Source organism: Cryptotermes secundus, unplaced genomic scaffold (genome assembly GCF_002891405.2).
Source record: "Cryptotermes secundus unplaced genomic scaffold, Csec_1.0 scaffold1116, whole genome shotgun sequence".
Lineage (NCBI taxonomy): Eukaryota > Metazoa > Arthropoda > Insecta > Blattodea > Kalotermitidae > Cryptotermes > Cryptotermes secundus.
In genome coordinates, this window is record NW_019738890.1 from 479,803 (window position 1) to 494,793 (window position 14,991).

At 38.6% G+C, this 14,991-nt stretch overlaps 3 protein-coding genes across 3 annotated transcripts in view; 1 reads left to right on the plus strand and 2 right to left on the minus strand.

Annotated features, from left to right (window-relative positions):
* The window catches only part of LOC111871309 (phosphopantothenate--cysteine ligase), a 19,997-nt gene extending 15,361 nt beyond the window's left edge, over positions 1–4,636 (minus strand). The window contains exons 1-2 of the mRNA XM_023864317.2: positions 4,559–4,636; positions 4,250–4,452 (exon numbers count right to left, since the gene is read on the minus strand). Coding sequence (XP_023720085.1) covers positions 4,250–4,375 — 126 coding nt within the window. The 5' untranslated portion in view covers positions 4,376–4,452; positions 4,559–4,636. The remainder of the gene's footprint in view (positions 1–4,249; positions 4,453–4,558) is intronic.
* A 162-nt stretch (positions 4,637–4,798) lies between these two features.
* LOC111871308 (protein unc-45 homolog B) lies at positions 4,799–8,743 on the plus strand (the record flags this gene model as incomplete). Its single annotated transcript, XM_023864316.2, is given in 1 exon segment — positions 4,799–8,743. A coding segment is annotated over 1 exon segment (2,817 nt). The 3' UTR covers positions 7,704–8,743.
* A 4,412-nt stretch (positions 8,744–13,155) lies between these two features.
* The window catches only part of LOC111871314 (cytochrome c oxidase subunit NDUFA4), a 2,833-nt gene continuing 997 nt past the window's right edge, over positions 13,156–14,991 (minus strand). The window contains exons 2-3 of the mRNA XM_023864338.2: positions 14,103–14,249; positions 13,156–13,381 (exon numbers count right to left, since the gene is read on the minus strand). Of these exons, the coding sequence (XP_023720106.1) occupies positions 13,322–13,381; positions 14,103–14,249 (207 nt within the window). The 3' untranslated portion in view covers positions 13,156–13,321. The remainder of the gene's footprint in view (positions 13,382–14,102; positions 14,250–14,991) is intronic.

Consider the following 14,991-nt stretch of genomic DNA (forward strand, 5'->3'; position numbering starts at 1 on the left):
ACTTTGAAAATTTTGATGCCAGCATAGTACACAACAGTTTTCTGAAAGCATGAAGGGATGGAAAGTTGGTACTTGCTCCTTGTGTCAAGAGTGTGTACAGCTGAATTAGTCTGGAATTGCTCTTGATTATTTATGAAGTTCATTAATGAAAATATGTATTTGCATGGAAGGGGTACGTGGTAGCATAGTTGGCTGAGGCACTATCCTACAAGCCAGAAGGTCATGGGCTCGATTCCCAATGAGGTGGATTTTTTCAATTTACCCAATCCTTCTAGCTGCACTAGGGCCCTGGGGTCAACTCAGTCTCTAACAGAAATGAGTACCAGGAATTCTCCTGGGGGTAAAAGGCAGCCAGCACGTAAAGCTGACAACCTCACTGCCATCTAGAAGATGGGGGATACTCAACCTCTGGCAACCCTATGGGCCTTCACGGTCTGTTACAGGGATAACTTCAGCTTTTATTACCTTTACCTTTATGTTTCCAGGTGGATAAGGTAAGACGTCTAATCTTTTAAGCAGACCTCTACGTGAATTCCTAGGTTTGACATCTGTCACAATTCTAACAATTTTATTTTGTAATATAAATACTTCTTTGCTGTTAGATGAACTACCTGGAAAATTATTCCATACTTCATTATAAAGTGAAAGTTGGCAATATAAACTGATTTGAGTTTCAGTGTTGCTGATATATAACACAGGTCTAACTGCATAGCATGCTCCACTTAACACATGAATCGTCTCATAAATATGATTTTCCAACTTACTTGGTTATCAGTTTGTAAGTAAAAAGTAAAGTTGTTCATGTGCTTAATTAAATATGCACCATGCCATGAAGACATATGAGGAGTGGAGGTATAACTCCACTATTCTGACCTTGGCACTAGATGGAGGTGAGTGGTCAGCTTCATGCCTCTGCCGCTTTACACCAGGGAAAGAGAACCTGGTACCCACTGGACAGATTAGGTGAGCCCTAGAGCTGGTCTGGACATTATGGAGAACAAAAAAATCTCTTGCCCTTGCTGGGTATTGAACCCTAACCACCTATCCCATTGGTAAATTGACTGAGCTAACCCAGCTCTTTATTAATTTGTTAGTCAAAGTAGATGCAAGTAAAGAGGTTGGTCTAGAAGTAAACACAGAGAAAACTACGTATATGTTGCTGTCTCATCACCAAAATGCAGGGCAAAATCATGATATAAAGATAGGAAACAGATGTTTTGAAAATGTGGCACAGTTCAGATATTTGGGAACAATGACAACAAATCAAAACCTCATTCAGGAGGAAATTAAGATGGTTCCAAGCTAACCAATTAATACTAAATTTAAAAAAAAAACCCATGTAATGAAATTTATGACCCCTAAGGCCACAGACTATCCATTACATATAAATTATAATGATCAAACGCTTAAATTTTCTGTAAATGTTAAGTTTTAGGTGTGTGCCTGGACAATCATTTGGGCTGGGAAAAATACTCTAATGAAGTGATAAATAAGTTAAGTGTTGCAACCTTTGTGCTTAAAAAACTACAGCCTATAGTAAGTAGGCAAGTGTTGAAAATGGCTTATTGTGCTTACTGTCAAGCTCAACTTAAATATGGTGTTATTTTCTGGGGCTCTTCTTTGTCATCAATGAAAAGAGTTTTTGTAGCTCAGAAGAAAATTGCTTATTGTGCTTACTGTCAAGCTCAACTTAAATATGGTGTTATTTTCTGCAGCTCTTCTTTGTCATCAATGAAAAGAGTTTTTGTAGGTCAGAAAAGAGAAATTAGAGCAATGTTAATGAGGAGACCTAGAAGTTCTTGTAGAGAGGTTTTTAGAGAATTAGGGATACTTACAGTTCCCTGTTTGTTTATATATGCCATGGTCATGTTTGTAATTGAAAACAAAAATAATTATCTTACAAATAATAGTGTACATAAAATTAACATTAGAATACAAACTAGACTACACGTCACGTCAGCTAGACTATCCATTGTACAAAAGGGAGTGTATTATACAACCATAAAAATTATTATTTTGCCACATAAATTATATATTTAAAAGGATAATGTTAATTTATTTAAATGAAAACTGAAAGACTTTCTTATCTTGAAAGCTTTCTATTCTATTGATGAATATATGGCAAATACCTAATTGTATTATATTTCTATTGTATCTAGGTTGTTACTATTTGGACTTGGTTGCATATCGCAACTACTTTTAATTAATCTGACGAGCTCAATATCCAGCCCAATATGGGCAACGGATCTGTAAAGCTATGTATGTATGTATGTATGTAAGAGGAGACTGAACTCAGGTAATGCTTGCTACCATTCAGTCCAGAACCCTTTGTCTTCTCATCTGCTGTCCAAAAACATAAAAATTAGAATATACAAAACTATAATTTTGCCTGTTGTTCTGTATGGGTGTGAAACTTGGTCTCTGACATTAAGGGAGGATCATGGACTGAGAGTGTTTGAGAACAGTGTGTTGAGAAGAATATTTGGACGAAGGGAGATGAAGTGACAGGAGGTTGGAGGAAACTGCACAATGAGGAGCTTCATAACTTGTACTCTTCTCCAAGTATAATTAGAATGATTAAGTCAAGGAGGATGAGGTGGGCTGGGCATGTAGCACAAATGGGGGAGCCAAGGAATGCATATAGGATATTGGTGGGAAAGCCAGAAGGACCAAGGCGTAGGTGGGTAGACAATATTAAAATGAATCTTAGAGAGATAGGATGGGATGGCATGGATTGGACTGATCTGGCTCAGGATAGGGGCCAGTGGAGGGCTCTTGTGAACATGGTAACGAACCTTCAGGTTCCATAAAACGCTGGGAAATTCTTGAGTAGCTGCAGAATTGGCAGCTCCTCCAGAAGGGCTCAGCTCCATGAGTAAGTAAGTATGTTTGTGCTTACTGACTAGTCTATATATATTTATGACCATATCAAATGAAGAATGGATATTTTGGTGAATTATTTGACATAACTTTAATTATATTTAATTATATTAATTTGTAAATTATGGTTATTTGATGCTTTTGTTTGTGTGTGGTTGTTTGCTGTTGACAAGTTTGTACTTCTACAATCAAGTCTTATTTTGATGAGTTCAATATCCGGTCCAATTTGGGCAATGGATCAGTGAATTTATGAACTGTGTATGTATGTATGTATGTATGTAACCCAATGAGAACCAGTCTGTTAGCAGCAAACTGCTTACTCATATGAGAGAACTCTGCTTGACAATATACAGAAATAAAAAAATGTTTACTAGACATTGTGACACTAGTCTCATTTGCATATATTAGTTACTGATGAGCTCTTTTATTATCAGGGGAAGGTCATTTTATACAAATCATGAAACACAAAGACTAGGGAATTGACTCTTGGGGAACTCCATGTTTTATTATTCCCAAGAATGAGTAGGAATTTTGGGTTGCATTAGATGACTGCATTTTTATCTTTTGTTCCTTGAATACCAAAAAAAATGTTAGTTAGCAAGATATAATGATTTACACAGTCAAAGCATTTCTTCTAAATCACAGAATAACCCTCCAACAAGGCTTTTTAGTTAATAGCTTCTAATACAGTGTCTGTTAGTGTTTCCATTGGATATTCCTTTCCTGAAGCTAAACTTATCTGGGACTAGTATGTTTCTAGTCTGCAAATAATGGTTTAACCTACTGTACTTAGCTTTCTTGAGTACTTTGGAAAATGCAGGTAACAGCAAAATTGTCCTATGGTTTGTTATACTATTTACTGTCACAAACAAGCTTCATACAGTCAGGGAAGATACCTGTGAAAAGTGGGCAATTACAAATTTAAGTTAATGGACGACTAGATGCATAAGCTTTCATAATTTTACTTGTTATTCCATCATCACCTGATGAGTGTTCTGATTTGATGATGTTTATATTAAAGATTTTTCTGGGAAATGTCTTTTTGCAATCAGACTGCATCATCTCTTTACGTAACTTCAGATATTCGATAATTCTTACGAATAAATTATTGAAGGCACTGACAACTGTTTCTGGATCCTCTACTTTTCACTGTTTATAAATACAAACGATAACCGTTAATTTAGAATTCTTCTGTCTCGTATTTTATTGTTTCGCGTTTTATTTCATTGTCTGATTTTGCTATAAGTCTACAGCAACGTTGCTCCTTCGCCTCTTTTATAACTCTGTTCAGGATTTTGCACTACTTAACGTAACATGCTCGTGTGATACGATCACTAAAACAATGTCAATAACTTAACCCTTTTATTACCGTCACTAACACTATATTTCGTTCTGGGTCGATGTGCTGACAAAAATCTTGTATTTCCTTTTTCTTTTCTTCAAAATCGGGTGGAGTTGAATGGATTAAGTAAAATTGTTCCCACTGAGAACCCATCTTCTTAACTTTAGGTTTTGCAATCGTCTTGCTGCACCATGCAATGTTTATCCATTGGCACACATTTTTTTGTAGAACTGTAAATAAATGAATGAATGAATGAACATACAAATTACACTAATTCACTACGCATGCTACATAATTTAGGATCGACAAAATAAAAAATGTAAAAAGTCTGCATACATTCCTACATGAAACACCGTGTCAAACTACTGCCGAGAGTTTTCGAGCGAGATCGACATTTCCCTTTCGATGGACGTGTTACCAACATGAAAATGATGTACGGAGGGAAGAAGTGTATATACAAACGTGTTCCAGAAATAGGTTAAGAATAGATACGGATATGCAGATATACAAAAATAGAGTTGACACGTGGTCTTTAACTAGAATATTCTAGGCAAAGGGATTCGGGACCGTTCGGGACAATAAAGAGGACCCGAGACTAATAGTGTGCAGTTCAGAATTAATTTCGAAGGCGTGAGTGCCAATGCTAGTGAATTGAGCTTCAGTTATGGAAAAGAATCATACAGCAGGTGACAGTGAGACTGTTTTCAGTCCACAGTCATGGAAGGAGAAAGGTAATATAGCTTTTAAAGACGGTGATTGGGATGAAGCGTACAAATGTTACACCAGAGCTATTAAGCAGACAAAAGAAGATTCAGCAGAAAAAGCAGTGTATTACAAAAACCGAGCAGCAGTACAGCTCAAGAGAAACAAATACAGTGAAGCCTGCAGTGACTGTACTTCCGCACTTGAAATAGTAGCCAGTGATCCAAAGGCATTGTTCAGACGATGTCAGGCCCTTGAAGCACTAGAGAAATTTGAGGAAGCGTACCGTGATGCCAGGCAAATCCACACTGTTGATCCTGGGAACAAGGCTGTTCAACCAATTCTGGAAAGACTCCATCAGATTGTTCAGGACCGCATGCAACAGAATGCACAGTCAACTAACAAAGTGGCACAAATGTGTAAGTATGCATTTGATATGGGAGAGGAGAAAGAAAAACGGGTTACTGCTACGAACAACTTGCTGGTGCTGGCACGTGAGAAGGCAGGTGCTGAAATTATGTATAATAGTGGTATTGTACAGAAAATCAGTAGTCTACTCAAAGTTGAGAAGGATAAGGAAATATTTTTGAGTGGTGTGAGAATAGTGGGTGAACTGTGTAAGAACAGTGTAGAGAGGACAAAAGGTGTGCTTCAGGAAGTTGGTGTACCATGGTTCCTAGATATTCTGAATTGCAGGGAGGAAGTGCAAGTGAATGCAGCTCAGTATTGTATGCAAACCATTCTCAATAGTCTAAGTGGAATGGAAAACAAACCAGACTCTATGCCCAAGCCAGAGCTTTGTGCAGAGAACAAAAAGGAAATAGACACCTTGCTCACTTGCTTTGTATATGCAACAACCAGTCGTACTATCTCAGGATTGGCTCGGGATGCTCTCATGGAACTCATAACTCGCAATATTCACTATTCTGCATTGAACTGGGCTGAGCGTCTGATTGAAATCCGTGGCTTGCACCGGCTCATGGAGGTTGCCAGTGAGTTAGAAGAATACAAATATGAGTCTGCTATGGAAATCACACCATCTACACGAACTATTTCATCAGTTTGCCTTGCCCGTATCTATGAGAATATGTACTATGACCAGGCCCGTACACGATTCCTCAACAGTGTGGATGATTACATTAAAGATAAGCTCATGTCACCATGCATAGAGTCAAAGGTGCGTGTAGTGGTAGCACTGACAACTCTTCTGTTAGGACCACTTGAAGTGGGAAATACGATTGTATCTCGGGAGGGAATTTTGGAAATGATTCTTGTTATGGCTGGTACAGACGATGTTCTGCAACAAAAGGTAGCCTGTGAGTGTATAATTGCAATAGCTTCCAAAAAAGATAAAGTGCGTGGCATCATTAGTCATGGTGTTGACATCTTAAAAAAACTTTATCAATCTAAGAATGACAGTATTCGTGTTCGGGCTCTGGTTGGTTTATGTAAGCTCGGCAGTAGCGGAGGCACTGATGCTTCCATACGCCCATTTGCTGATGGTTCTACAAGTAAGTTGGCTGAAGCTTGTCGTAGATTCTTGACTAACCCTGCCAAGGACCGTGATATGCGACGTTGGGCTGTGGAGGGTCTTTCATATCTTACCTTGGATGCTGAAGTAAAGGAGAAGCTGGTAGAAGACAAAGATGCTCTTCGTGCTATGATTGAACTAGCCAAGACTGGCGATCAGTCTGTAGTGTATGGATGTGTAACAACACTTGTTAACTTGGCCAATGCTTACGAAAAACAGGAAGTGATCCCAGAGATGGTAGAGCTTGCAAAATTTGCAAAACACCATATCCCAGAAGAACATGAACTAGATGATCCAGATTTTGTAACTAAGAGACTTGAGATTCTGGCAAAGGAGGGCGTTACAAGTGCATTAGTGGTTCTGTCTAAAACTGACAGTCAGAATACAAAGGAACTGATTTCCAGAGTGTTTAATGCAATATGCTGTCAGAAGGAGTTGAGGGGATTGGTGGTACAACAGGGTGGAGCAAAGGTGTTACTTCCGATGGCTTTGGACGGAACTGAGAAGGGGAAGAAGCAAGCTGCACAGGGTCTTGCACGTATTGGGATTACCATTAATCCTGAGGTTGCGTTTCCTGGACAACGAAGTGCTGAAGTTATACGTCCACTTCTGTCTCTACTGTCACTAGATTGTAGTGCCCTAGAGAATTTTGAAGCTCTTATGGCACTGTGCAACTTAGCAGGGGTCAATGAAACCATCAGAAAAAGAATAGTTAAGGAAGGTGGTGTATCCAAAATAGAAACTTACATGTATGAACAACATGAAATGTTAAGAAGGGCTGCCACACAGGTGATGACTAACCTTATCATGTCTCCTGAGGTTGTGAAATCGTATGAAGGGAACAATGATCGTACAAAACTTCTGGTTCTCTTATGCAGTGAAGAGGATGAGGAAACAAGTATGGCTGCAGCTGGTGCCCTTGCCATTCTCACTTCTACTAGCAAAAAGGCATGTGAGAAAGTGTTTCAACCAGAAAGCTGGTTAGATATTTTACATCAGCTGCTGGCAAATCCTTCTAAAGACCTGCAGCACAGAGGAGTTGTAATTGTTTACAACATGATGCGTAGCTGCAAGGATGTTGCAGAGAAGCTCATTGCCACAGACATCATGGAGATCCTCATGGCTCTTTCCACCATTCAGGAGGAAGATAAAGAGAAAATACGAGAATATGCTGGAGAAGCACTGAAGGCAGCAGAAGAGTGGAAGCTCATCAAAAAGCCAGGTGAAGAAGAAGAAGAGGCAGAATAGTAGATTTGAAGTATTGGAGTATTAACAATGAAACAGTTCTTTTATATTAATTTACCGCTTGCTGTAACATTTTATTTTCACGAATCAACATGAGAGTATTATGCTGTAAATATTCTAGATCTCAACCAAGAAGTGTTCACCCAATATGTCAAAAGGAAGGTGCAATGCCTTCACTTCAGTGTCTGCTTTNCCCCCCCCACCCCTCAACTGTTATGTTACTTACCACCTAAGTATCAGAATCCATATCTAGGACTTAAAAGCCACATCTTTTGAAACTGCTACAGTTTTTAAAAAATCTTAGGTTGGTCATATTTAAAACTGATGCCTTGTTCATAATTTTATAGTTTGCCACACATACGTGGCATTACAGTCAGAAGTCTTTTTTTTTTCATTGTGATATTGTGATGAATAAATGTAGATTAACCACAAAGAAATGCAGAATACATGCAATTACATTTGCATCTTCACAAAAACTGTGTTAAATCTGGTGAAAATCTAATGTTTAGCATCCTGCGATGGACGTAAAACTTCTTGTATTCAAGCAAGATATATTCACCCACAATATGGACTCAGAATGTAGAGTCTTACATAAGGGGCATGACCCCATCATATGGTACAGAGTTGGTATCCTTATAACCTAGGGCTATTTGGTGTAGGGTCACTTGTTGTGACATTTAAATTTACTGTAACCTGGTAGTGTGAGACCATTTCAGCTTTCATTTGTTGTAATACTTTCTAATATATTAAGAAATAACAAGTCTCAGTGTATATTTCTGGCATTTACAGTGGAACTGTCTTAAAATATTTTTTAAAAGAAAAATCAAGCTTATGAACCAGAACACTTCCTGAAAGAAGATTATATAAAATGTATAAGGACTTTTTTCATTTGCTTTGAGGTTCACTTCACTGATGTCATAATAAAACCATTAATGAGTTTATTACAGTTGGAGTTCATCAGTGACATTGAATACCTATTACATGTTATCTATTGTACATTGTTATGACTAGACAATAAGTGTTTTTATAAAGGCAGAACTGTATGGGTTTGAATCTGTTGTCTAGTTGTGGTTCCTGGTAGTCAGAGTGTTGGGGTGAGTCTAACATTCTGGCCGCCAGGAATCACACTCAGTTGCAGAGCTTGTTTTCAACACTCCAGAACGCAAATATGAGACAACAAAAATGACTTAGCGCAACCATAATCAAAGGATGCAGTGACGACCTAAATTTGTGAAGGTAAGATTTAAGGTTTTCACAGTGGTGACTATGAAGAATTCTGTCTTCAGGGATATGGCGTTGTGTAGATCTTGTGTGAACCAACGTTCCTCCAAAATGTCAGTTCACACAAGATCTACACAGCACCACATCCCAGAAGACGGAATTCTTCTAAATTTGTGAATTTTAACCTAATATTGGCTTTAATATATTATAGACATTTATGACAGATTTTAAATCCGTGTTCATATGCATATGCACAGCAGTGTTTCTTCTTAATGAGTACACCAGAGGATGGTCTCATGAAACTGAAACATGCTGGAGTATTAACGTAAATAGACAAGACTTACCTGGATGGTAATTTCCAGTTGACTTCAGTATAGATAGTATATCAGAAAAATAAACCATATAAAAATAATAAAATATGTATTAGTGCTCTCAAGTAAGTTCTGTTGGTTTCACTTTTAATCATATTCTTGTTTTTTGCACACATTAATAACTGTTATGTCCCAAAACTGTTCTTATACTGGATTTTGGAAATATAATTCCCGTGGAATTTAACTTATTTCAGAGATCAAAACAAACTCTGTGGTCTAGTCTGCAAGCGAACTATACTGATAGAGCAACAGCTGCTTGTCAGCGAAGTTAGTGCCAACTTTTGCGGATAAAGGGTGTCGCATGGTCAGCGCAGCGGATCCCCATGACCGTTAATCTCAGTTTTCTAGACTGGAGCTGCAATTTCCTTTAAATAGCTTTTCAGTTATCTTCATGAGGCTGAGTGGACCCCATTTCAGACCCACTACTTCTCAGTAAATCTGGTAGCGTCAGGAATCGAACCTGGAACCTCTGAATCTGTAGCCAACAACTCTGACCACTAGACCACAGGCGGTCCTCTGATATTTAATTTTTGAGATTTCACCAGCTTCTCATGGAGTACTCTGGAATATTGTGGTTACCTCTTAGAACATGGTGATAACTCACCAAATAAGTTATTGCTTCATGGCACGTTGCAATTGGGCTGTATTTTTCAGCAGCTGGAATAGCTGAATTATCATCTGACCACAACAGTTTATCTTTATGTGACAGAAGACTATCATCAGCATGGACAGAGTCCTGACACTATTGATGTTTGGTATCTTTTGAAGGTTGGAATGTGTGTTGCTACTTAGTCCTCCACTGTGTCACTCTGTTCATCTGGTCTTTTTAAAACAGCAAATGTAGAAGACAAAAAGGTAAAGTCCCTGTGCTATCCTGGCTCCATAAAACAGTAACTGTTTCCTCACCAAATACCACATCTCTGCATGCATTAAAACACCATCCAGAAAAGACAATCAGTCATTGAGTATAACTGAGTTCTGCAGCAATCTCAAAACATGAGGAGGCCTAATAATGCTTTGATCCATAGAATGGAGTACAGAGGTTTTGTGTGGTCTTAACAGTCTCTGAAATCATACATTGGGAATGTGTTGATGGATTTCCTTTTTCTCATCTTTCTGTTGGCAATAACAACTACATATATAGTGCAGGTGTTGTCTACATTAAATTAATCAGACATAAGCTCAAAATTTCACAGTCACCATGTTTATAATTCTTGACTGATTAACATTTCATACAGAATTTGACCCTATGATTCACCAGTTACCACCACCAAACTGAAAGCTAAATAGATACTTCATGCTGCTACACCTTTGCTCTTTGAGTTAAAAAAAAGAAGTTCCACATATTTCACAATCTGCTACCACACAGTCAGGTTCCCTATATAGTGGCATTAGCATCATTCCCACCTCACAAGTTTGTGCACCTGTCATAGCCACACTGTTATTAATGACTTTAATACATGAATATCTATGAGTCTTTAACAAACTGTGTTTCAAAATGTCAAGTGGGGCATTACACAGAAATGACATAATCTCATAAGCTTACTTTCTTTGATTTGTTTCATTCTGGTCCATCACATGTAAGGGCATAAATAAGTGAAATAAGAAAAATCTTCACCAGTCACACTAGATGAAACTGTTCAACTTGTCATGACTTACTTTCTTTCCTTACAAAGGGAAAGAAAGTTATATCACAACAGTAATCAAGAAACTATAAATGTGGTTTTGGATGTCACTGTAGTCTCGTGAGAAAGCAACTAATTTTTTATCTACATACAGACAAGTATTTCAGCTGGCACGCTTTGAATACAAATGGAAATATGTGACTGGCAAGGGATTATAGTATAGAGTGGGGCACAGAAACTTCCTTTTTTTAAAGGCAAATAAAAGAAAAATTATTGCTGATAGATAAAAATTATGTTTAGCTAATAAAAGAACATACTTTAAAGTTTTAAACCATGTAGTTTGAAACAAAATATCTTTAAGGTGGTGGCCACCGTTTTCTGAAGTTCCCCTCTGCACGTTCCAACACCAGAATTTGGGCTACTTCCTGCCGAATAACATTCTTCAGCTGAAGCAGGTTTGTGGGGCGATGTTTAAAAACCTCTGCCTTGAGGTATCCCCATAAAAAATCACAGGGCGTTAGATCAGGTGAGTGCACTGCGCACGGGACGTCACCTCAAAGCGAGATGAGCCGTCTTTGCCCTCAAAACTGTCATCGAAGCTTGGGCTGCGTGAGCCATGGCACCATCCTGTAGGAACCACACGTTTCCTAGATGCATTTCTTCAAGAGCTGGTTCGAAAAAGTTTTTAATCATGTCCACATATCGCTATGAATTGACAGTAACTGCATGATTGTCTTCTTCAAAAAAGTAAGGGCCAATAACTCCAACTCTTGACAACACACACTGTACTGTCACCTAATCACTGTGAAGTGGCCTCTCATGGAGCTCTCTGGGATTGTTACCACTCCAATAGCGCATATTCTGCTTGTTGACATATCCGGATAGGTGAAAATGTGCCTCATCACTAAAGAAAACAAATGCGTCAGGGGGTAAAGTTTCTAATAACGTTTCGCACGCTGTTATTCGGTTCTGGAAATCACGTGGTGACAATTCTTGCACAACAACCATCTTATAGGTATGGAAATGAAGATTTTCGTGAAGAATTCAGCGCACTGCGATTGGATGTCTAGGGTGACTGCATGTTTGCGAGCGACTGTCTTGGAGATCTCAAAATCAACTGTCGAACTGCTTCCACATTTTCTGGCATCGTAACGGTCTGTTGTCCTGATGATTTTTTCACCACACTCCTGGTTGTCCTAAAGTTCTCTACCCACAAAACAATCGATTTCCGGTTGGGAACTGGACCTCTGGGCTTAATTCCGAAGTGAGTACGGAATGCACACTGCACCACCACATAGGAATGGTTGTTCGAAAAATAGGCTTCAACAGCAAACGCATGCTGCTCACTCGTCCACCTCATGTTTCCTACTGAGTGGTATTAGAAACTTCTGCAACTGCTGCATTCGCCAGCCTATCCCCACTTTTCTGCGACCTCCCCTCCCTTCACAATGCGTCTTCAAAAAACAGAAGTTTCTGCGCCACACCCTGTACTATAATTTTCAACATTAAAAATAGATAAAAGTTATCCCTGTGCTTAATTAATTAAGCACTGTGCCATGACGACTTATGGGGGAGTGGAGGTATAGCTCCACTGTACTTGACCTCAGTACTAGATGAAGGTGAGTAGTCAGCTTCACACCCCTGCTGCTTTACCCCCCTTAGGGAAAGAGCCCCCTCCACCCACTAGATTGGAGGCCAGATAGGCCACTGTAGAGATGAGAAAAATATTGTCACTGTCAAAATTCAAACCCCAGCCCATTACTATACTGACTCCCCAGAAATATAATTTTACGTGTTTTATATGGGTGTGAAACTTGTCCTTTCTTTCAGAGTGATGAAGTTTGATAAAATGCTAGAAAATATTTGAATCTTAGAGAGAGAGAGAATTAATAGGATGACGGAAAAAAGTACATAATTATGGCCTCTGAAATCTGTAGTCTTCATTAATACCATTCAAATGATGAAATCGATGAGGATGCAATGAGGAAGATATGGCAAGCTGAAGAAGGAATGCAAAATTTGTCTTAAAACCTGAAAATAAGATATTACTTGGTGGACTTAGGTTTACCTAGCAAGACATTAAAATGGACATACGGACTTGATTAGGCCAAAATGACTCAGTGCTGGGTCTGGTGGTTGGCTCTAGTAAACACAGTGGATGTTACAGTCCCACTAAAGGAAATTTCTTGAGCAGGTGGCTGATTATAAGGTTCCTTAACATAGATGATGCCACTCATATTAATTGAAATTAAACTTTATTTACATTCTGGAAGTATGGCAAGTACCTCCAAATTCCATAACCATACAATATTATTTGCACATCTATTACATATTTTCCTTTAAAACTGAGCTGTACTAGAATGTCAGTTTCCCTACCTGAAATACAATACACAATTACTACATTTCAGTCATATTTTGGTGCAGGGCTTTCAATTTTTGAGTAGTCTCTGACTGGAGAATAAAACTGAAAGAGAAAAGTAAACATGTTAATAATTAAACTGAAGATTATGTGTTAATAAACTGTATGTTAAAAAATATGATTTAATACAACAGAATTATGGCTAATAATGTCTAAAACTCTCTTACAATTGTATCGTGCCTTGAAGAGATCTTTTGACATATAATGCCATGTGGTTCACTGAAAATCAACTGGTGTTTCAGAGGAATACATCACCTCCACATTCAGGGTTGAAGATTTTGCCAAGTGTGAAACCAGCAGGAAACGAGTACCAAGCCTGCTACCAGCTTCAGGCTTGTTTCTCATGTGCGTATTCCACTGAAATATCAGTTGATTTTCAACATTACATGGCATTTGGTAGTGTAGTTGGTTGAGGCATTATGCTACAAGCTGGAACGTTGCAAGTTCATTTCCCGATGAGGTCACTGGATTTTTCAGTTAACCTAATTCTTTCAGTCGCATTATATCCCTGGGGTCGACTCAGCCTCTAACTGAAATAAGTACTATAAATCTTCTTGGGGGTGGAGAGTGGTCAGAATGTAAGGCTGACAACCTGACTACCAGGTGCGAGCCAATTGTCTAGAAAATGTGGAAGCTTTGATGTCGCACAACCCTATGGGCCTCTGTGGCCTGTTATAGTGATAGCTTTACCTTTCACCTTTTTACATGGCATTATATCCCAGAAGCCAGAACTCATCGTAATCATTATGAGAACCCCAAAACTTACTTTGTGTTGTTTGTTGGAATATTCATTCCAGGGTTCAGGGTTTGACTTCTTATTCCAAGACACTTCAGGGCTGCGAACAGCTAATCTCAAAGTATACAGCAATGCTCCACAGCATCCCAAGCCCACACACGCATAGAGAGGAATCAGCTGCAACAAATTTGCAACATTACAGAAACTTTCTAGTGTACGACACCAGCACATCATAATAAGAACATTACTTAGTCACTGCTATGTTACTATGGTGAACATGTACTGGAAGCTAAAACTACTAAGTTAATTGAAGAGATCTATTTTGTGGGACATCAGGAAATGCAGTCAGTTGAAAATCATCCCACATTTCGAACGAACGTACCACCTCCTGCTCTGCTTGCCACCTGCTTTCAAGCTGGTTTCTTGCTTCACTATTCTTTGGCCCTGAAGATGGAGGCAACATGTTCCTCCAAAACAGTGACTGACTTTCAACTGACCATAGTGTTATAACCCAGAAGATAGAAATCTTCATAATCACTGCTGTGGGAACCTCAAACCCTACACATTTATTTATTTATTTATAAGTTCCTTGGTCACCAAACTGGAAAATTTAAAGTGACATAAATCAGTTAAAACGAAATTAAGGTCAACATGCTTTGCAATGAGATCTGTTTTGCTTCTTGCTGATGTGTAACTTACAAAGATGGTGTATTTCTGACACACTTTCACCCAGTCGTATTATATGGTATGACTTGCTAAGAAAATTCAACTGCCAGGTATACAGTTTTCTTTTTGCAGAGGTAAATAATCATAAATGTGGTTTGTGTCCAAAGGAGTGAGTCATGTAAATGTTTATATCAGCAACTACATTAACACTTACTCCTGGGCATACCTTAATTTCAAAGCAGTAGTTCCCAGC